General features: G+C 38.4%; 1 protein-coding gene across 4 annotated transcripts in view; it reads left to right on the forward strand.

Annotated features, from left to right (window-relative positions):
- Positions 1 to 22109, forward strand: part of kiaa1549la (KIAA1549-like a) — a 126048-nt gene that overhangs the window by 24631 nt on the left and 79308 nt on the right. For 2 of the 4 annotated variants that reach the window (XM_047347800.1, XM_047347809.1), the window contains exons 2-4: positions 16229 to 16906; positions 18710 to 19528; positions 21471 to 21586. In XM_047347800.1, the coding sequence (XP_047203756.1) occupies positions 16229 to 16906; positions 18710 to 19528; positions 21471 to 21586 (1613 nt within the window). The remainder of the gene's footprint in view (positions 1 to 16228; positions 16907 to 18709; positions 19529 to 21470; positions 21587 to 22109) is intronic. The other 2 variants (XM_047347817.1, XM_047347827.1) reach the window with 2 other exon arrangements.

Consider the following 22109-nt stretch of genomic DNA (forward strand, 5'->3'; position numbering starts at 1 on the left):
GACTCCTAAAGTTAAGTGTGGGCTGCACGGTGGCACAGTTGGTAGCACTGTTGCCTTGCAGCAAGAAGGTCCTGGGTTCAATTCCCAGCAGGGGTCTTTCTGCATGGAGTTTGCATGTTCTCCCCGTGCATGCGTGGGTTCTCACCGGGTACTCCGGCTTCCTCCCACAGTCCAAAGACATGCCTGTTAGGTTAATTGGTCACTTTAAATTGCCCTTAGGTGTATGAATGAGTGTTTGTGTGTTGCCCTGTGATGGACTGGCAACCTGTCCAGGGTGTACCCTGCCTCTTGCCCATAGACTGCTGGAGATAGGCACCAGCTCCCCCATGACCCACTATGGAATAAGCGGTAGAAAATGACTGACATTATTTTGTTTTAATATGCTTACATAAAATGACAAAAATGATTCAACTCATGAACTCAAGGGCTCTTCAGTTTATGTTGTATTCTCTCAGCTCCTGGATAACTCCCTGTGATTATTACAGATGCTATTAATGCTTCTGAATTGAGTGAAAAAGCTCTGATATATTGCAGATCAATTTGGATCAATCAGGATCAGTTTTCGACCTGTTTTTTACCTCCTGATGTTTTTTTGTCATATTTTAAACTCAGCCATTTCCATTTATCCTCATATTTATCCTGTGTAAGCCTACATAGTGGCATGACGGCTGACATGGTTGCAATAAAAAAATTTTTTTTTCCCAGAAACCAATAAATACCAACAAGAATGTACTAAATATGGTAGTTTTTAAATGTTTTCAAGTTGATATTTGGAGCTTGTGAAAGCTTCCCTTTGTCAAGTGTGATGAATAAGGCAGCTGTGTCATAAAATATAAAAATTTTTCACAACCTCACCTCAGACCGCTCTCAGTGTCTCTTTCAGTTTTGGTGAACATTGGTGAACTGGCTTGTGGTGAGCCAACTTACAGCTGCATACTGAACAGTACTTCAAACTTAAGTTAGGTTCGGACAGCAGATTAACCATCCTGTTCCACTGAAAACAGCATAAAGTAATTGTTTCTTTTCCTCATAATGTTTTACATTTTTTACAGTTCATTGCAGAGACCATGTTCTTTCATTTGATAAAAAATAAGGGGTGCAATTTGAGTATGAGAGGCTTAAAATTTTAAATTATAAAAGATTATTTTATTTTTGTGACTTAATTCACATAATGAAACACATTATATAGATTAATTCCACATATACGGATGTTTTTAAGCCTTTATTTCTGTTAATTATAATGATTTTCTGCTTGCAGCTAATAAAAACATGACATTTAGGATTAGAATATTACATCAGACCAATAACAAATAAAGTTTTAATACAGAAACATGGGCTTAATAAACAATATGCTTAATACTTACTGGTTGAAAAAAAGAGTACTTTATCATGTTTATATTTCCCTTTCTCGAACAATTTTGTTTTTATTTTGTAGTTGTTTCTAAAAAAATCACATAATCATATAAGTATTTGGAATAAAATGGCAGGTGAGCTGCCCAAAAACAGAATGAAAACATAACATTCACCAGTCCTGGTGGTAAACGTCCCATCTCCTGTCTGTCAGTTCGTCATAGATCCATGTTTCAGGTGATCTGATGGATCCACCACAGCAGCTGAACTTAATGTCCAGATGTGACATTGTTGAACACAGCCACAAGAATGCTTCAGCCAGCTGGACAGGTGTTAGGAACTGTTTAAGCAGGGGTGAAAAACCTAAACCTCATAGTGTAGCTCTGACTCACAGCTACAGCCCTGCTGGAAACTGAAAATCATATTAATAATTTCGTAATCTATTTTAGTTCAAACACTTCTTTCATTTGTTGTAATTCTACAAAATACCAGAAGCTTCACATAGAGAGATGAGCTGATTATGCATACATTTTGAACAAGAAAACAATTACTGTATTGTGAAGTGTGTAATGAAGTTATTTGGTGGCTGCACATAAAAACAAAACAAGTTTAAAACTACTTACCTTTGTTGTGCTGTTATTATCTACACTTCCATGGCTGCAGGTGTATAAAGTTTGGTGTGGGGAAACTTGACTGGCCTGAACCTCAACCCTCTTGAACAGCTTTGGTGTGAATTAAAGCGGCGGCTGCAATTCTGGTTTTCTCATCTAACTCTGAACACACTCCTAAACCTTGTGGAAGATGTTTGCAGAATAGTTCAAATTGCTATTGCTGGCAACAGTGGGTCCATCAATCAAATGGACCTAATAGATTAAGAATAGAATGTCATCAACGTTTATATACAGTACACACCAAAAGTTTGGACACACCTTCTCATTCAAAGAGTTTTCTTTATTTTCATGACTATGAATATTGTAGCTTCACACTGAAGGCATCAAAACTATGAATTAACACATGTGGAATTATATACTGAACAAAAACGTGTGAAACAACTGAAAATATGTCTTATATTCTAGGTTCTTCAAAGTAGCCACCTTTTCCTTTGATTACTGCTCCGCACACTCTTGGCATTCTGTTGATGAGCTTCAAGAGGTAGTCACCTGAAATGGTTTTCCAACAGTCTTGAAGGAGTTCCCAGAGATGCTTAGCAATTGTTGGCCCTTTTGCCTTCACTCTGCGGTCCAGCTCACCCCAAACCATCTCGATTGGGTTCAGGTCCGGTGACTGTGGAGGCCAGGTCATCTGGCGCAGCACACCATCACTCTCCTTCTTGGTCAAATAGCCCTTACACAGCCTGGAGGTGTGTTTGGGGTCATTGTCCTGTTGAAAAATAAATGATGGTCCAATTAAACGCAAACCGGATGGAATAGCACGCCGCTGCAAGATGCTGTGGTAGCCATGCTGGTTCAGTAGGCCTTCAATTTTGAATAAATCCCCAACAGTGTCACCAGCAAAGCATCCCCACACCATCACACCTCCTCCTCCATGCTTCATGGTGGGAACCAGGCATGTAGAGTCCAGTTTAAAGATTTCACTTATTATTAATTATTACCTGACCACTTGTCAAATATATTTATATTGCACATTTAAAAACAACTAAGCTGACCAAAGTGTTTCACAAGATAGAAGCAGTAAAGATAAAAAGTTGAATAAAATAAAGTAAAATCAATAAAATAGATACAATAAAATGAGACATAAAAATAGCAACAGTAACAGTAGCTTTGTACTTCCAGCCCAAAATGGTCCGGCAATTGTGAAGCACAGATGAAAGAAAAACAACACAAAAAACACCATGATATACTAGCGTAAAATAAATTATTCACTCTTCATGCAGCGGGCACAAAAGATAGGAAAAGTCATATTGGTTAATATGTGCATTAACAGTGTGAACTATATAGACTGATTCCAGCTGCCGATATCCTGACATTAGATGGGTCCTCCAAGTAAATTGTGTCCCTAAACACAATTTCTCAACACATTTCTCAAAACAACTGCAGCATTATGATCCTTTTGTTCTATACCCTGTGATGCAGACACACTATTCTAATCTTCTTTTCACATTTGCAGTGCACAGGTTTCTGCGAGGAGCAGAGCAACATATTAAAACCTCACAGGAGGCCAGGCAGTAGGAGGGAGTATCAGCCAGGCAGCCTAAATTTTTTAAGACAATGCCAGAAGCCTGATGAGAAGCAAAGCAGCATGGAGGCTGTCTGCCAGGCAGCCACAACTAACAAATAATAGTAGATATCCCAGCTGACTGCCCTGAACTACTTTACTTCCTGTTAGTCACCTGGCATTCTCACAACGCCTACAAGGCAATATTAATATGGCTTTGCTGCCAACTTTCTGACATTTCTTGACTGCTTTGCAATAGTAATATGCCATGGAGCTGTTGTGTACCTGTATTTATACTGACCTCCAACAGCGTGGCTCAAACTGAAATGGGAACAAATCACAGAAGATGTTAATTGTATTAGTATAGACCTTCCTCTACATATGTAACAGCTTCATTAATGTCAGTTTTAAAAAATGTTTTCTGCTGGCTGCAGCCTTACTCTTGCCATAAGCTTGTAGATGCATTGATGACATGAATACTGATTGATAGTGGTCTCTTAATTCAGGAAACATCTTTTTTTATGTTTTTTTGCAGCACTAGTAGCCTTTATTTTATAATTTTTTGACAATAAGCAGACAGGAAATGTTGGAAAGAGTGGGGGAAGGGTGTGCAGAAAATGGTGCCAGGGCCAGGATTCAATCCCGCGACAGCCTGCGTTGAGGACTAAGGCCACTGAACATGGGTTGTACACCTAAACCCCTACAACACCTACATCAGTCTCTGTGTATTTGATCAGCTGTGGTCAGCGTAGAATCTCAGACCAATGAATTGTTTCATATGCAGTAGAACAGGTATGTGGAGGTAGCCTAAATGTTTCAGAATTAAAGGGACTTCCTGTTTGAATTATTCAAAAATTCAACATGAACTCATGATAACCTGTTTCTACAGGTTTTCTTTGAAATTATATTTTTTTGTGGGCAAATATTACACCTTGTTATTTGAAGTGCCTTTAGACAACATGTGTTGTGAATTGGCGCTATATAAATAAACTGAATTGAATTGAATTATTTTTTTAAATAATTAACAGTTAATTACAGTTTTTTACAAGCTGACAATTTGAAAGATTAAGATAATTCAAGTGTTAATTAGGCATAAAGATAAATATTTAAATTCCTAACTTGCAGCAATCCAGTGTTATGTGGAGTCTAGAAAGCATCTAATGTGAGAATGTTACTTTTATTTGTTAAAGACTTGACTTGGACTTCCCCTCAAGTAGTTGAGACTTAACTTGACATGAGGAAAAAAGAAAAACTTGGACTGGAAAACAAACTGTAGGTGTAGTGGGTTTGTACAGCCATGTTTTTGCTCATGTTGCATGTTGATATAAAGATGCCTTAATTGTTCTTCTTTCATTTCTATCATATTTCTATCATATCAAATTTTTTTTAAAATATTGAGAATCATAATCTTACATTGAAATATCTTTAGTCAGGTATATCATCATATTGACTGAGCAGGGAAGTGGAACAGGCTTTCCAATTTACTAAAGGGTTGATGTGCTTATTATGCATACAGATGGAAAATGGTGTAAGATATCTGCTACGGGAGGGGATCATCATCATCTTCCTGGCTTTCAACAACCAGCCAGCTCCACTTCTGCTTTTATTGTGAGAGATTAATGTTAACTCTGTTTTAGTATTTAGTGTAGTATTTAGGGTCTTTCTGTTCTTTAGTGTCCGATTTAATGACTGATTAAAAGCTACACAGCCTCATGATTTTGTTTTGGGGGATTTCACTTATTTTATTTACACATACTTTTACGCTATTATGACTTTAGCTTTAAAATCAACTGGCTGCATAGAAGATCTTTGTTTTGAAGTTATATAAAGCAATGTTGTTGCTATTGTGATATCCTGGGGTGTGTTAGAATTATGATTATTGATTAATTAATATTCATCAAGAATTATAATTAAAAATCATAATTTGAGAAAATCAATTTCTTAACCAAAAATCCTCATTTATGAATCGAAACCAGAGATGTCTTCTGGTGTTGTAATTGTGGCTCAATGCCTTTGATAATTACAACCGTTAAATAATAATTAATAACTATTACTAGAGGTCACTGTTTAATCAACCGTTTCTGCCGAACGTGGGGAACTTTAACCTTATTTTGACGGACAAATCACTCTTGCACAAAATAAACACAAACGACTTCTCTTTATCTACATGAATATTTATTAAATCAACAGCCTGATCCACCTCGCTATTCCGATTCAATAATCTTCACCCAATCAAACATGCAAAGTTCTACACAGAAGGGTAAAATATCTAACTAAACAAAATAAAACAAAACAGCAGTGGGTGTGTATGGAATCAACTAGCAGGTATGGCAAAAGCGATAATATGACAAAGGAATATGGTGTTGAACGGAGTTGTGGGAGCGTAGCCCCCCCCCAATGTGTGGCTTTGTTACGGTGAGTCATAAAACTTCCCCCACCGCTGGGGATGTTCGAGAACACAAAGAGTTATAAAACTTTTGGTGGCAACTCATAAAACCCGAAGTTGGAGACAAAGAAAATGGTGAATTTCACCATGAGGTTATTAAAGCAGTCAGTCTTACAGGGCACCTACGCTCAGGTGTTCGCACGCAGGGGTGAAAGTGAGCCGGTACGGTCTGGTACTGCGTACCACTAAAAGATTCTGCGCCGGTACGCAGTACCGGGAAGAAGGAAGAACAGCTGTCTGCTATGAAGCCGTCATCCAGAACCAGTTATGTCTGCAAAAATTCACGAGCACAGAAAGATCAGAGCTGCTACCAATAGGCAGTTTAAAACACAACTTAATCTGTTTATAAATATAGCTTTTTTTCCCCTCATTCCAAATAGTTTGCTATGCTGGAGTCTCAGTACTCTTGCTTTGCATCTCTCTCCTCGGAGTTTGAGGCTTTTGTGAACGGCCAGCCTTTAAAACGAGCACCGCTACGTTTAATGTCTGTCTGCCCGCTGCTAAATACCCCAGTTAAAAGCAAAGGGAGAGTAACTAGTTGTATTTCATGTTATTTTGCTGAATTACAACACAGTACAGCTCGAAAACACCACTTATGACCAGAGATTTCACATATGCTACACGAGAACGCATGCGCGCTTACCTCCAAAACAGAGCGGTTGCCAAGGAGATTGGTGCGTTTGATTTAACGGACTGGGAGATTTTACACAGGTGGTGCACGGACATAAAAAGGACGTCCCCGTCCTATCAGCCACGGTGCCTGCTGGGATTTGTAGGAATAGACTATCCTGCAGTACAAAATGGCCGATGACTTTGGAAAGGCATAGTGGCGTCCAGCAACGTGCAAATGGTCCAATATTCAGCAAACAAGTGGTCCAACAGGTACGACATTGCAAGACCAGATCATTAAATTCTCAAGAGGATTCACCAATCAATTGGCCAGAGACTGTCAGGTTAAGTATTGACAATCTGTTTTTTTCAATTTTTTTTATTTTAAATAAATACATCAAAACAAACAAAAAAAAAATCCCACAATTTCTTTGGCTACTGTCGCATTAACCAACAACCTGTAGTTTGATGCATATGTTTTTAATATAACAAAAAATCAGATCAAGGGACAAGTTCTTTTGATGCGTAGTTGAGGATAATCCTGGTTTCAGAAGTGCTATCTAAGTCAAAGAACCTGCAGCGTCTTTTATTTTTCTCTTTATGTGTTCTAAACCTTAGAAAACACATGAATCACTCAAAATTGGGTTCTTCAGGTTAGATCTTAAAGAAAACTAGCCAGAAAAATCCTGATTGGTGGATGTCTAGAAAAGACTAATGCATATTTAAGCTGTGAACATGGGTTTATGTTGAATATGTTAGGTGGTGATTAAATGTCAGCTCAGCAATGGAAAAATGATGAAACTCCACCATCGTTCCTCTCGTTTTGTGTGGTATCAGTTTGTGTAGTATCTGTTGTGGTTTGATGTATATTGCACGGCCATTTATGAATCTGAGAGCAGCTCCCTCAGTGGCGGTTGGAGGCTTCTCTGCCCACTGGCATCCACATCAAACAGAACGTCCCTCTTCTTGAAGTCTTATTATAATCTACAGCTTGCTTTATTTTTTTCAGTTTCAGTCAGAGTGTATTTCTCACTGACCCATCTCCTCTAAATGAAAACGAGAGATCAAATGAAAGCAGACACATTGTCTATCTTTGTTGTGTTCATGCAGCCAATCAATCCATGTTATTCTTTTGTGATTTTATTTGAAAAGATCAATAAGCAATCAATGGCCCCGTGTATCATTTATCTCAATAGTGTTGCTGGCATATGTTAAGCCCTCATTTAAAAATAATAATCACTACCCTCCTATCGTAAACTGTTTAAATCGAGACACCAGCCAGTGTGTAGATGGCTTTTAGTCTGATGTGCGTAATGTGTTTGAGGGTGATTGTGATCATGTGAAAGTGAAAGCTTCTCTGTCGCTTGTCAAATAAATAATAACATCCTGATGATTCATTTTATCAGCAGTCCACTAAGTCACCGTAGCTGTGATTTTCTCCGTGTTTTAATAAATGACACAGATTAACTTTATGCACTGCTCACTCACAACGTCGAAAGTTGTCGCTTGAAATTAATATTGGTTGTTCTGATAAGATCATAACTCAGCGTTACAGCTCTCTGCTCCATCTCAAGGTGATACCCGACAGGCAAGGCAGAACACTCTGTTTCTTTCCTTATCTGTGATAATGGTTACCGTGGTGACAGCATCCCTGTGGTTGCTGTGGCAACCCTGCATCAGCAGCAGCCTTGTTGTCAAGCTGAACAGAGCACTTGATTTGTGTTGCCTCAAATAGGTCCCGTCTCTGTGTTGCTGCTTTTCTTCTACTGATTGACTTTGAATTTTTAAGGAACTAAGCTGTTTTATGTTTTGGATGGTTTATTTAATGCATAAATGTAAAAGGAAAATATCTCCTCTATTTTATGCTCTCCCTCTTTGATTTTAAAGGAGATTATGGTATCAAAGCCATGCCAGTGGACATTGTAAAAAGCTCTTGGGTTTTTTCATAGCGGGGAAGTAAAAAAGGGAACGGGTTATCTGTTTTCTTTCATTCCAGCTTTTGGTGAAAACTGCCTGACACAAACCAAAATCCAAGTTTTACATCTTTTATCTGGTCTGAGTCTGATTTCTGAATTAAACAGCCAAAATGTTGGACTGAAACAGCTGTGAGAGATGACATTTCGGCTTGGCATTTTGTGACTTTTGTGCTAAAATATCACACACGCACGCACACACACACACACACACACACACACACACACACACCCTAAAATACTATAAACCTCACTCAAATCAGACACATCTAAAGCACACTTTAATACTTCCTTGGTTATGAATCTTGGGAGTTGGGGGAGGATTTTGTTGTTCAGTAATCTACCCTATCTAATTTGGAGTACTTGATTAATCTAAATTGCTAATTTTCTAATTTCTTTAAAGTTATTTCCTTTAGGGCTCTTTGTTAATGCTTTGCTAATTTGGACACTTATGTGACACTTATTACTGGCCACAACAATGCAACCGAAGTTTTAAGACACAATTAAGTATAAACAGTCTAAATGTATAATGTGCCAACTCCTGCATTGCACAAATAAATTAAATGAAGTCCTAATTTATTTGTGTATTTAAAAGTAACAATCTTGCATGTTTTGAATGTCAGGTATGATAAGAATTAGCTAGAAATAACCAAAAATAGGTTCTTAACAGAAAAATAATGTTTCTATTAAACCCTTTAAAAATCTATAAATGTAATAATGAGATGTATGTTAAATTTTATGCATTGTTTAAAATTAAATGTTATTTTTTCAAGAGATTATTATCATTATCTGCAATTTTAATGTGCTTAAAGAAGACAGAAGCAACAGGCTCTCAACTCTGCAGGTTATATTCTAGGCCTAGCCTTAACCTTTTTTTCAGATGAACATGTAGCAGACAGATTTTTCTGACTACACAGAGTGCATTCAGCAGCTCAAAACAAACTTAGTGGCTTTGTCATTTCAGCTGGCTCATATTTAGTGTCTGATGCTTTTGCATTTTCATTTCCTTTATTTAACAAGGTTAAACCCCTATTTAGATCAAGATCTCATTTGCAAAGGGGACCTGGACAGAAAGTCTGCAGCACAATCAAAAAAGAGTTACACAAGTCAAACACATTACAAGACAATCATTTAAACATCATATGTAGAAACTTAAAAGAAAAATAATAATGTAAGAAGACTGATTAATAAATTCCCTTTCCTTATTATTAAAACATGTTTGAAATAATTTCAAAGCAATCAGATCCGATATCTTGAGTTTAGACTGGAGATGATTCCATGCTGTAGAAGCCGCAACGCTGAATGCTTGATTCCCTTTTTCTGTTTGAATGCGTGGAACAAGCAAAAGGAACATGTTATTAGAGCGAAGGGAATAGCAACCATTAGAGCTTTGTTGGAGAGAACTTAAATAAGACAGAGCCTGGCCAAGCAATACAATAAAATAAAAGCTTTTTAACCTAATTCATCATTGTTCATGCTGATGGTTCTGAAAGAACAGCTGGGACAAAGCTGAACAATGAGTGGCGCCAATATATTAGACCTCCGCCATGTAATAAAGAACGTCGCAGGATTTTTTTTTTTTTCCACCAAACCAGTTCCAGGGACATCTAGAAGTGGCTTAGGACACTAGCATTCTGTTTCCACCATCAGAAACACTGGTTCTAGCACTGAAAACCTGCCCCTTAGAACCAACACTTTGGTGAGCCAGAAGAAAGAGCTACTTTATTCATGTTTGATGCATCTAACATCTTACGTCAGTCCACTACAGGGTCTGTCAGTGCTTCTTCTTTTTTGTCCGTTGTTTTAGAAATCCTGTAATTTTTTTTCTCACAAATTTTTGTCAGTTTTAAGTCCAATGGTTGCATGTTCCTCTGTTCATTGTGATTGAATCTGACCGTTACGTTATTTGTTATACAAAAAGTAACCACTGTAAAATGTATTAATATATGTAACTGTTAATGCCTAGCTAACATAGTGTAGTATTATATTTGCTGCTCAGTTAATGCGGGATTTGTCTTACACTTATTTAACACTCTAGGTAGGTTTTGTTGTTGCCAGGCAGTTTTCTTACACTTTGGTAGCTCTTCTGAGTATTAGAGAAGTGCAACAGCCTCATTATCTTTGCTGGCTGCCTTTTCAGAAAATTATCAACGTTTTGTGTTTTTTGCAAAACTAGTTTGTTTAATAAGCTGTCAACACAATGTCGAGACTTATAACACATCTAGCATTTTTTAAAAGTTCATCTTTAAATCTACGTTTTAGGCTCTTAAAAACAATCATTATGTCTACTAATTAATTATTTGAGCCCAACAATTACAGCAAGTAAAGTAATTTTTTCAGTCCTTCCATTATCGTCCACTGGTAAAATTCCATATATTGCCATTCATCCAATACTGCTTTCCAAATTGTTTCCTACCTTCACAGACAGATGGATTCCATGAATAGTTACTGGAAAATGATGTTATGATCCTTTTAGTTGGATGACCCCACAGTGTTGGACACAATTATCTGCCAATGGACCTTTCTCCCACTGATTCTCATATCATGACAAGTGCTCCAGTGCTTCAACTTGCCATCGGTACTGCTACTCTAACTGAAAAGATATGTACCTTGAACCATAGTGAGCTCTGGAGAGGGAATTGGATGATGTATTCGCATAAAAGTGCATTTACAAATCTCTTTATATAGGTTGGAAATAGGGTCATCATTTGTATTGACTTTAAAGCTTCTGCCACCGTTTCCTATCTTGTCATGTTTGTTGTTGTTTATAAATAAACCCTATTTATTGAGCACTATGTCATGTCACGTCTGTGAAAGATGTGTGTTGCTCATGATGCACTCTCATTTTTATAGCAGGGGTGTGCTGGCATAAAGTATGCGAATTTCATAATAAAGGCTAATAAATCACAGACTTGGTTTATTTTTTTCCCTGCTTTGTAATGATGGGGAAATTATTTTTTAATGCTACCCAAAGATACTTTAATTTCATACTTGTAAACAAACCCAAGTGCTTAAGCAATGGCATGTAAATAGTTTGTTCTCAATATTTAAATAATTCTATTCATCATGGAGATATGCAGTCATCAGAAAATGCTCAAATTTTACATATTTAATTAAAATGTATAATGTTATCTAAAAACCTTTAAAAAAAAAAAACTCTATTGTCATTTATTTTGATACTGCTCCCCATATGGACCTGTTACCTCTTAGAAAATATGACAAAGTATAATCTCTGATGAAACCAAAATAACTCTCAGCAACATGCTGCTGGTAGATATTTTTGCTTGGAGTCATATAACGAGATTTCCTTACAGTACACCATAAGTAGAACATACAAAATTACTTTAAATCATCTGTCGCCAAACGTTCCTGGGGCATGTACGAGTTGACACATGGTTGGTAAAAAACACCCCATGGTAGACGGCACCCTTTGTACCAGAAAAAGTCCTGTAAACTGCAATTATACACAATGATGAAGAACCAAAATCACCAGCACCTCTTCCTATGCCATTAAAAGGCAAAGCAAATATGCAATTGTATAATAATATTATGGGGTATGACCTTGATTTTTCAAAATTTTCAGTGTTTTAATGGACTGTAAAGTAAAAACATGTATGACTCTGACCTGAAAGAATTAAAGAACACTATTTTAGTTTGAAACATGTTTTGGTTCATAGTTTAGGTCCATCATGCTCAAGTTTCCTTGTGTTGAACGAAATCATGCTTGAAAGCAACTTTTAATCTTCCTACTTTTGGATGCCTTCTTTTCTTTTTTCCCCAGATTACTACACATGCATTCCTGAAATAAAATGAATATACAGAAATAAAAACAGTAGCATCATCTGCAGAAGGTGTTGTGGTTTCCTGTGCTTCATCTCTCTATTTTTGCTATATCTCAACTGGCACCGCTCTATGATTAAGATATAGATTATTTTTATCCACTTTGTGGAATGCTGATTATTGAAATGAAAACCTGCCACCACCAGATGGCTAGCTGGGAGATTGGGCTAACCACACGTCCCCTCCTCACTTTTTCTCTCAGAGCTTGACAGCCCTGACCAGTTGGCTCAGCAATACCTGCACACTTCCTGTGTGTTTGGCACTTGACCTATCCTGCTCACTGTTATAGTGGTTTACTCGGATCACATGTTTATGAGACATTAAACATTTACCAGTACATTAATAGCTGTACCTGGAAAACCCCCTCCCCCAACATAAATAGTCAAAAGGCTTGTACTGAGCTGTGAAGGCTTTACACGTTTGTGTTGGCAGCTGCAGAGATGAAGCAGGGCATTATCACATCCAGCTGGCAAGACACCTTGGTCAAGGCATAATATGACTCTAGCCTAAAAGCCTTGTAAATGGCCCGCAGTGCTTTGTGCATCATTTCTGTGCAATGATTCTCAAAATCTGGTGTAAGCCAAATGTTCTCACATGGAAATAGGCGAAATATGTCCTTCGTGTTTTGTCCAAAACGCTAATGCACTTCAGATCCACATTTATCCACCTTTAATCCACCCTTTCTCTTCCACAATCCACCCATCCTGTCCATATTTGATCTCAGTTGAGCTTCCTTCTTCCTAGTGTTTTGTCAGAGGTCTGGTAGTGGAGTCGCATATGCTGCTCTCAGCCAGAGCAGGTGGCGTTGGTAGAGAAACCATTCCTAACAGTCCTGCATACCGTACAGTCATTCATTCCATCCATTCCTTCATTAATTCTCACCATCTATCAATTCATCACTGCTGTAGCCCCACCTCTAATTGACTATTCAATATTGGAAACTGATTGTTTGCTATTGAAGGAGTTGCTGTTATGACCAAATCATAATGTCACTAACATCATAAAGTCAATAGCACATATTATTGTTACTGATTATCTGTTTGAATGTGAGCAATTATTGTCTTGAGCAGACACAGGAAAACATTATCATTCATTTAGAGCCATGTTTCTTGTCTAGCTGACCTTGAGTCACATGATCAGTCACCCTTTAGCACAGAGAAATACAGTCATCTGTTACAACTAAATGTTGGGCTAAGTTTAGAAGTCATAGTTTATCCTACAGTAGTTCTACCCCAGATTCATTTGGGTGAAATGTGCAGAAATCATTAACAATCGGTTTGGAAATTGTAAAGAACAAAAACAAACAAAATAAAACCTAACCTAAATCTGTCTCCTTTTAATTTAACAATGTAAATACTTCTGTGCAAGGCACAGTTTTAAAGAATCTGTAAAACATGCAAAACAGTGCATTTCATTAAAGGTTTTTAAATCGTTTTAACATGCAACACTCATATGCAGAGCTTTAATTGAGGTAAACCTTGACTGGCTTAATGCTGAACATGTCTGATGACCATATTAAATTCACAATACTAAGAAATACAGAATAGATGTTGCTTCTGTCCACAAACATTGTCCTCAGACTAAGCCTGTTTACCCCTTAATATTAAATTATTAAAGGGAAATATCCTGATGAATCTATATCTGCAAAAGGATGACTTTTAGGTTAAATTTAGCCAGCATGTTACTTACCCCTTGTTGCCATGAGCTCGTTGTCCCTGTTATTTCTAACTTCATCTTTTCCCTCTCCCTAAAAGTGACTAACAGACCACTCTGAGCCCAGAGAAGCTTGAACATAAACTGTCAGTGGATTAATTTCCTCTTCTAATGACATATATGGCATGACATGGTGTAACGAGGTACAGATTGAACCAAAGATGGTAATTAATGACGTGATGTTTGAAATGTTTTAATGGGAAGTTTCCAGGAAATGTGCAGCAGCTAAGCTCAGAGCATGTTCCGCAAAACCTCTCTAGTTCAGAATCACCATTTTAATTAACCGCTCCTCCACAGAGACTGGAGGAATGTGGGAAATGTGCAACACAGAAGCACGTATCGACACATTTACAAGATGAAATGAATAGGTGTTGAAATTTAATATACAGATTCTTCTGTGCCTTACAGAAGTTTCCATACTCCTTGAATGTTTTCACATTTTGTCTCATTACAACAAATTCTAATAGATTTTATAGGTGTTTTATGTTATAGATCTACACATTAATTGTGAAGGGTGGCATGTGCATGTATTCCTTCTCCCTGAATCAGTAGTTGGTAGGACTACCTTTTGCTCCAAGTCCTTTTGGGTATGTCTCTACCATCTTTAGACAGCTAGAAGCAGCGATTCCCCTCAATTGTTCCTTGCAAAATAGAAGAAAAGTCAGATCGGATGGAAATCATTTGAAAACATCAGTTTTCAAAACATTACCACAGATTATTAATTGGACTTTGACTGGACCATTCTAACACATTAAAATGCTTTGATCCGAACCATTGCAACGTCGCTCTGACTGCATGTTTAGGGTTGTTGTCCTGCTGAAAAGTGAACACACTTCCCACTCTCAGGTCTGTTACTGCCTCTGACAGATTTCTTTCAGCATTGCCAGTATTTAGCTCCTGCTCCCATCAACTCTAACCGGCTTCCCTGGCCCTTCTGAACAAAAAGCTACATCATGTTGCTATTTTATGGATTGTTCAGGGTGAAATAGTGTCGGCTTTCGATCGCTCATAACACAGAGGCATAAAAGTTTAAGTGTGGTCTCATGTGACCCCCGCACCTCCTTCCACCCCTACATGGCTTGTGGCAAACTGCAAACAGGTTTTCTAATGGATTTTGTTCGCCACTCTTCCACAAAGGTCAGATGTGTGGAATGCATAACTGATGTCATATCGACAGATTCTCCCAATAGAACTGTGGATCTATGCAGCATCTGTAGAGTTACCATGGGCCTCTTGACTCCTTCTCTAATTAATGCTTTTCTGGCCTGGCCTGTCAGTTTAGGTGGACAGCCATGTCTTGGTAAGTTTGCATTCTGTGATGTTTCAGTTCCACCGATGCAAGGTGCCATTGAGACTGATTGCATTAGATGGGTTAATTGCCTCATTAGGCCTAACCTCCAAGCCTTATTGAGACGATGAGAACCATTTACAAAGTTTACAAAATTGAGGATGATGTTAATGAGGATGATGTTAAAATCCTTGACAGGGTGTTCTCTTTCCAATTTCATGCATCTTTTGGTATTTACAAAATCAAAAATGACTTCTGTGGCCTACAAATACCCGAGAACCACATTTTCTTTGAGAACAAGTTACATTCTCATTTGTGTTGATCCGAGCCGGGGGGCAGGGTGTTTGTGTTTGTTCTGGGAATAATAAATCCACAAGCCTCTGTGGCTAACCTAAGGGATGAGATTAGTATCTGTGAAATCACAGCTGATTAGGGTGCGTTTGTGTCCTAATTTATGGATCCCGGAACATGAAATTTAATTCCCTATGCTTTATCCTCCAAAACATAAGTGACCTATTTTCGACAGTATTACTATTTTTCCAGCAGTCACAGTTTTAATCCTTTTGGATCCGTATATGTGAGGCAGAGAAGTGATATGGATACTTTTTTGTGTGTATTTTTTCCTTAAGAGTTTAAGTGAGAGTGCAAGCGGGGCAGGTTTAAATCTACTAACAGCTGGACAGTTGTTGGAATGACCTTATGAGGAGTAATGATTCAAGGTTTCCAGATGTGTGTGCAGAAGTGAGTCACTTTCTCTCCTTTCAGAAACATGACTCAAACTGCCCCAAAGAAACGTGAATTTCTCTCTTTCTCTCTCTCTCTCTGTGTTTCAAGCAGCTGAGGAAGGCCATTATGTGTCAGTGAAGCACAGCAATATACCTTTGGACCCCACTGTGCCCCCGATCCTTACAGGAACTCCTACTATTAGAGACAGAGCTAGGGTTGAAGAGGTCTCTCCTGGAGCAGGTCCTGATGCTGAACTGAAACGTTGGCCTGAGGGTAAAGTGTTTGCAGAGGCGAAAACTGCAGTCTGGACAGAAACGCAAGGAGGAATGGGTGTGGGAGCACATGGGAAAGTTTTTGCCGAGGCTGGGATTATGACGGAAACTCGAGCTTGGGCTGAAGCGGGATGGAGGCCAGTTGTCGCAGAGGAGGATGAGCTGCCAAGCGTGCCTGGAGATCCAGCTCCCATGCTCGTGCAGAAGAAGCTGAGGATGGGTGAAGAGGTCCAAAGAGAGCAGGCAGCCCTTTCATCAGTTCTCACTATGCTGACAGAGTCGGCAGAGCTGCAGACACCAGCAGTCAGAAAACCTTTAGGGCTGCTGTCTAAAGCGGCTTGGTCTAAAAGCTCTTCTTCATCATCCAAGGCCTTATCTTCTTCCACAACAAAAGCATCCTCTCTGCCATCCTCTTCCTTCTCTCCATCCAGTAAAAACCTGAGTGAGACTCCACCATCGACCAATATATCTGTGGTTCTTGGAAACAACAGCTCTTCAACCAACTACAGTTTGGGTAGGTAATATTTTTTCAGATGTCTGGCAAAAATGATTAATTTCACATTTTGTCACAATACAGTCACAAACCTCTCTGTAATTTTTGGAAATTGTATGACAGACCAACAGAAAGTCGTGCACAATTGTGAAGTGGAAGTAAAATGATACATAGGTTAAAACACTTTTTAACAAATAAAAGTTAAAGAAAAACTGCGCATTACTTTTACCACCATTTTTATAATTTTGTCATCAACCTAAACTTATTGCCATCATCATTATCGTCATCATCACCTTCCTGTCCCATTATACGACCTCCATCTCTTTCCGTTTACGGTCTCTTTTCACCGCAACAATAAGGTAATTTTTACACATATTTAACCTTCTGAAGAATGCAAAAGAGAAGATAACCTGTGTTCCAGCATTTCATATGATTACATAACCCTGATCACCAAAGTCCCCTGTTGGTAAAAGATGGGAGGGGGGCCTTCGATTGAATCCCCCTGAATCCTGGTGGTGTGTCTGAGAACTAAAGGTAGCCTTCCTTATGCATTTCCTATCACAATGTTGACAGATAAACCAAAACCCTGACATTAAAATTCCTTCCAGGTTGACACGTTAAAATTTGATTTCTTGTAGGGATTGAAACTGCTGCTCGATTTATCTCTTCTATTTGAAGAAAACCTTTCTTCTTGTCATGGAGTGACATTTTGGACTTTGTGGGTTCTTGTGATGGTTTATTTTGTAATTTAGATTCTCCTTATGGCTCTTTGTTTATTTCTTAGGTTATTGTTTCTATGTTCCCCTCTAGTTTCTCTGTTTACTTTAGTTCATAATTATTTTAGTTCTTTATTTCCTCCTCTGATTTATTCTCTTTCTTAGTTTGTGTTTTCTGTCCTTTCACTCTTCCTCAGCCTTTGTATTTGTTTCACCTGTTCCTGCTCCTTCCCTGCCCCCTTGTCGCACCTGTTCCCTGTTCCGTTGATTATCTGTTTTTGTTATTTCCCCAGTATATTAGTTGGTTTGGTGTCTTTGTTCCAGGCTGGTTCCTTCTGTTATTCTGTTATTCTGTTGTTCTGTGTTCTGTTACTACCCCGTTCCCTACCACGTCTATGCTTTGTTTATGCTTCGCTTGGATTTTATGCTACATTTTGTCTCTGGATTCATACCTGCAGTGTCTTTGTTACGTTTCGACCTTTTTTAAGAATAAACTATGATGCGGCTACCGAGCTCTTGTCTGCGCTTTGGTCCGACCCAAGATCCTTCTTCGACACTTCTTCTTTTTTTTTTTTATTTACGTTAGTCTAAAATTAAATAAAAGTGGCAACTGGGGCTTGACAAGTTTGTTATTAACCCAACAACTGCCTCTTCTATTGACTCTATTTGGAGACACCTGTGTTATTGTATTAAGAGTGTTATGGTTGTTCAGCAATCAGTACACTGGTACACGCTATGCTATGAAGAAAGTTCACTCACCTCATGATGCATGACGTTTGAAACCGACTTGTATCATTATGTTGTCTGATAAATATCTGATTACTTTGGGGAGCTCAGAGCCCTTTCCATTAACTGCCATTAAAGTAAAGCAGATGTTGCTGGTCTTTTTAAGTCAGGAAATTTCTATATAATAGATGAGTATGTGGAAAGGCACATGGTGACCTCTGTAAAGTATGGTGGAACATCTGTAATGCTATTGGCTTGTTCATCTTCCAAATGTCTTGAGAACCTTGCTAGAGTGCATGAAGTCTTTGAAATACTAGAACATACTATATTTAGAAATGATTAAATATTGTTTTTGATTTACCTATGTTCTTTCTCTCTTTAGAAGACTTAATGAGCAGTCTACCGGCCTGGGATCTGCCCACTGTACCTGAATCACTCCTGTCCACAGTGGGCGACCACGATATTACACTTCCTGCCAATGTCACAAGCCCTTTCTCCACCCACCAATGGAATACCACTATGCCTGTGCGTCCTAGGACCCCTGTACAGAGCACAACTACAGCAGCCTCCACAATAAAAACATCCTCGTCAACAACCACCACTTCAGTTGTGCCGTTTTCTACCACAAGTAGAACGGAAGCACCACCAGAAACCACCACAGCTGCACACAATACCAGCAAGGACAATGTGACAGAAGACAGCCCTCAGCAGACAACGGTCATCACAGCAGCACCCTCAACGACCATCCTTACTTTTAGCAGCACAGAGATGGCAACACAGGAGGTGCCAATCATTGGGGGCGCTATAGCTTCACCAGCAAACACCACAGCTGCTGCAACCACAGAGGAAACAATGAGCCTCCATGTCACACCGACTGAAACTCTGCCAACAACAACCTCTACGACCACGCTGCCCACCACTACTACCACCACAACCACTGTTTCCCCAACTACCACAACCACCACTACTCTAGCTCCCTCTACAACCACCACTGCATCAACGACCACCGTTGCTCCCACCACCACCACGACCACTACAACAACTATCGCTACCACCACAACAAAGGCACCCACGACTACTGAGTTCCTCCCAGTTCCAACCACACCACTTTTGACAACAACCACACAAAGTCCCTCCTCCACCAGTGCAGAGGAAATGCCTATACCATGCAACGTGACGGAGAAGTTCTGGGTCAAAACAGGTAGGATACCTTAATGGAACTTTTAAAACAAAACATATATATTTTTTTTTTTAAATAATACATATATACATATATATAAATATTGTATATATAAGGGTGACATATATTGTCACCCTTTTTAAAAACTTAACACATTTTTAAATTATACTGCAGTGCAAATATATTTAATCATTCCTGATTTTCTTCATATTTTGAATACAAGCAGCCAGAATTTCTTGTTCCCATGTCTTTAATTGACTCCATGGAAAATAACAAAGATAACAGTTATCCAACAAAGTTAAATAACAAAGATAACAGTTATCCAACAAAGTTAAATAACAAAGATAACACATATTTGTCCTTCAAGGACAAAAATAATATTTTAGCATTAACATGATGATTCACAGTTTGCTAAAAACTTGCATTACAGTGAAAGATCTGCTGGATCTCTTAAGTCCTGTGTCAGATTTCTTTTCAAAAACACCAAAAACATGCCAAGCATATCTTTTTTTGTCTTCCACCTCTCTATTTTCTTATCATCTTTTTTTAGCAAACATTTACAATATGTCTTCATAATACAATGCCAAGTGGCAGAATTGAGAGAAAAATCTCCTGAAGTCTTAAGTGAAACTTTGAAAGATTTCCAGAAGGCCAGGAGAACCATTGATCAACACAAATTAAAGAAAATATAAGAAAGTCTCAGAGGCTTGATGGGAAAATATAAAGAAATTGGTGTTGATTTAAAACCTTTGAACAGTATTTTACGTTCTCAATATTAAACATGGTCATTATAATGTTAATTTATCTCAGTATTTCTACTCAAAATGCTGAAAATCATATAGCTTCATTTAACTCAGAGTGCTACGTGCCAGATGTTTATTCATGTTAAATTTAATAGTTGTGGCTCACGGCTGATAATGATAACCCAAAGTTTCAGTTTCTCATGACAGAGTATTGTATAAGAATAATCAAAAGGGACAACTGTGGCTTTGTTTGTGGGGTCCATGGCTGGATTCGGTGCTTCAAGCTCATCCACACACACACGTACCCAGGACATGGGTTATAACTATCATATTCCTTCATTAAGGCTCTCCTGAATAAGAGACACCATCAGAACTGTCTGACTTGGGCTTAAATGAAAAAGAATTGGACTGCTGCTCAGTACATTTTGCACTTTATTTGGAAATTAAGGTCCCAGAGTCTGGATAAAGACTGGAGAGGCAAAGAATCCATGCGGCTTGAGGTGTATTGTGAAGTTTCCAGTCAGTGATGATTTGGGGGGCCATGTCATCTGTTGGTGTTGTCCACTGCTATGGCTTTTCCACCAAATAGGTTCCAGTGCCTAACCTGGGCTGGTGTTAGAGCTAGTTCCTAACTGGTTTTGTAAAAGAACCTTTTTGCTTTTCGCCACCTAGAGCCAAGTCAGAACCATGTTATCACATCATTATAAAAGTCTCATCCAGTAAATGTTTGAGCTTCCCCCTGTTTTATTTTGTGTTCCCTGTTTGTTAAGCTTACTTTGGTGGAAATGTAAAGATATAAAGAACTGTTTCTTTTTAAGCACCAGTTAATCACTGGCACTGGCTTGGTGGAAAAGGCCCTTGTCTTTTATCAAGTCCACAAAGATGCATCTGTGTTTGATGTAGTAGAAAAGCTGAAGCTAATAGAAAAACTGCACAGCAGTAAAGCTTAAACACAAAATCTATAAAACAAAAGACTAGAATAAGATGTTCTGTTCTTCACCTGTTTTTAAACAATTGATGGAGTAGCATTAGAGCCTATGCTTGTGTTTTGCGGCATTTTTTGCAGTTAAGTGTATAGAAAATCGGCTTATAACATCTTAAAAGCTGTGGTTCTTATAAGACTGTTGGTGATGTGTTCTTGTCAAGAAATGCAAATGCAAACCAGCTTTATCATGTTCTGAGCGCCTTTACTTAAACCTATTTTCCTTAAATCTCCACAGTGTTGTCTATGGAGCTGCGCAGGAACCGCCTGGACCTGATCCTAAAACAGAACCTTTCAAAAGGACTGAGCCATGCACTGCAGAGAGCCCTGAATGATTCCAAAGCCTCTGCACAGGTCAGTGTTTCCAACGGCGTTGTCTACACAGAGAGACTTAACTGATGGTCAAGAGGCCATGATCCTGTGACAGTGACTAGTAAACTAGTTTTAGTAAATATCCTTAGCTAGGTTAGTGTGTTTAAGGACAAAGGTGCTTATTACAGACTTTACAGTATCTATAGAAAGCAAATTTAGTGCTGTTAAAGTATTGGATCAACATTTTTAAAATACCTGTTCTGCTTTTATTGAGTATGTTTTCCTGAATCTTGGAATTGCTCAGCATTTTGTACAGAAAACATCACTTGTCAAAGTATAGCATAAAAACTTTGTTTATTTTCTTTAGCCATTTAGGTTGTTTCTCTTCAGCTTGTGCTGGGCCTTTTAAGTTTAAATGAGCCTTGTGAACATCTATACTGTCAGTCAAGTTTTGAATTTTTGAATTTGAAAATAAAGAGGAATTTTGACTTTCAGCTCAGTAACAACCAATAACCTTTTGAGTATGCAGAGGGCCCTGGGTAATCCCTGATAGACTGTAAAAGAC

The sequence above is a fragment of the Girardinichthys multiradiatus genome, chromosome 2, assembly GCF_021462225.1.
Source record: "Girardinichthys multiradiatus isolate DD_20200921_A chromosome 2, DD_fGirMul_XY1, whole genome shotgun sequence".
Classification (NCBI taxonomy): Eukaryota; Metazoa; Chordata; class Actinopteri; order Cyprinodontiformes; family Goodeidae; genus Girardinichthys; species Girardinichthys multiradiatus.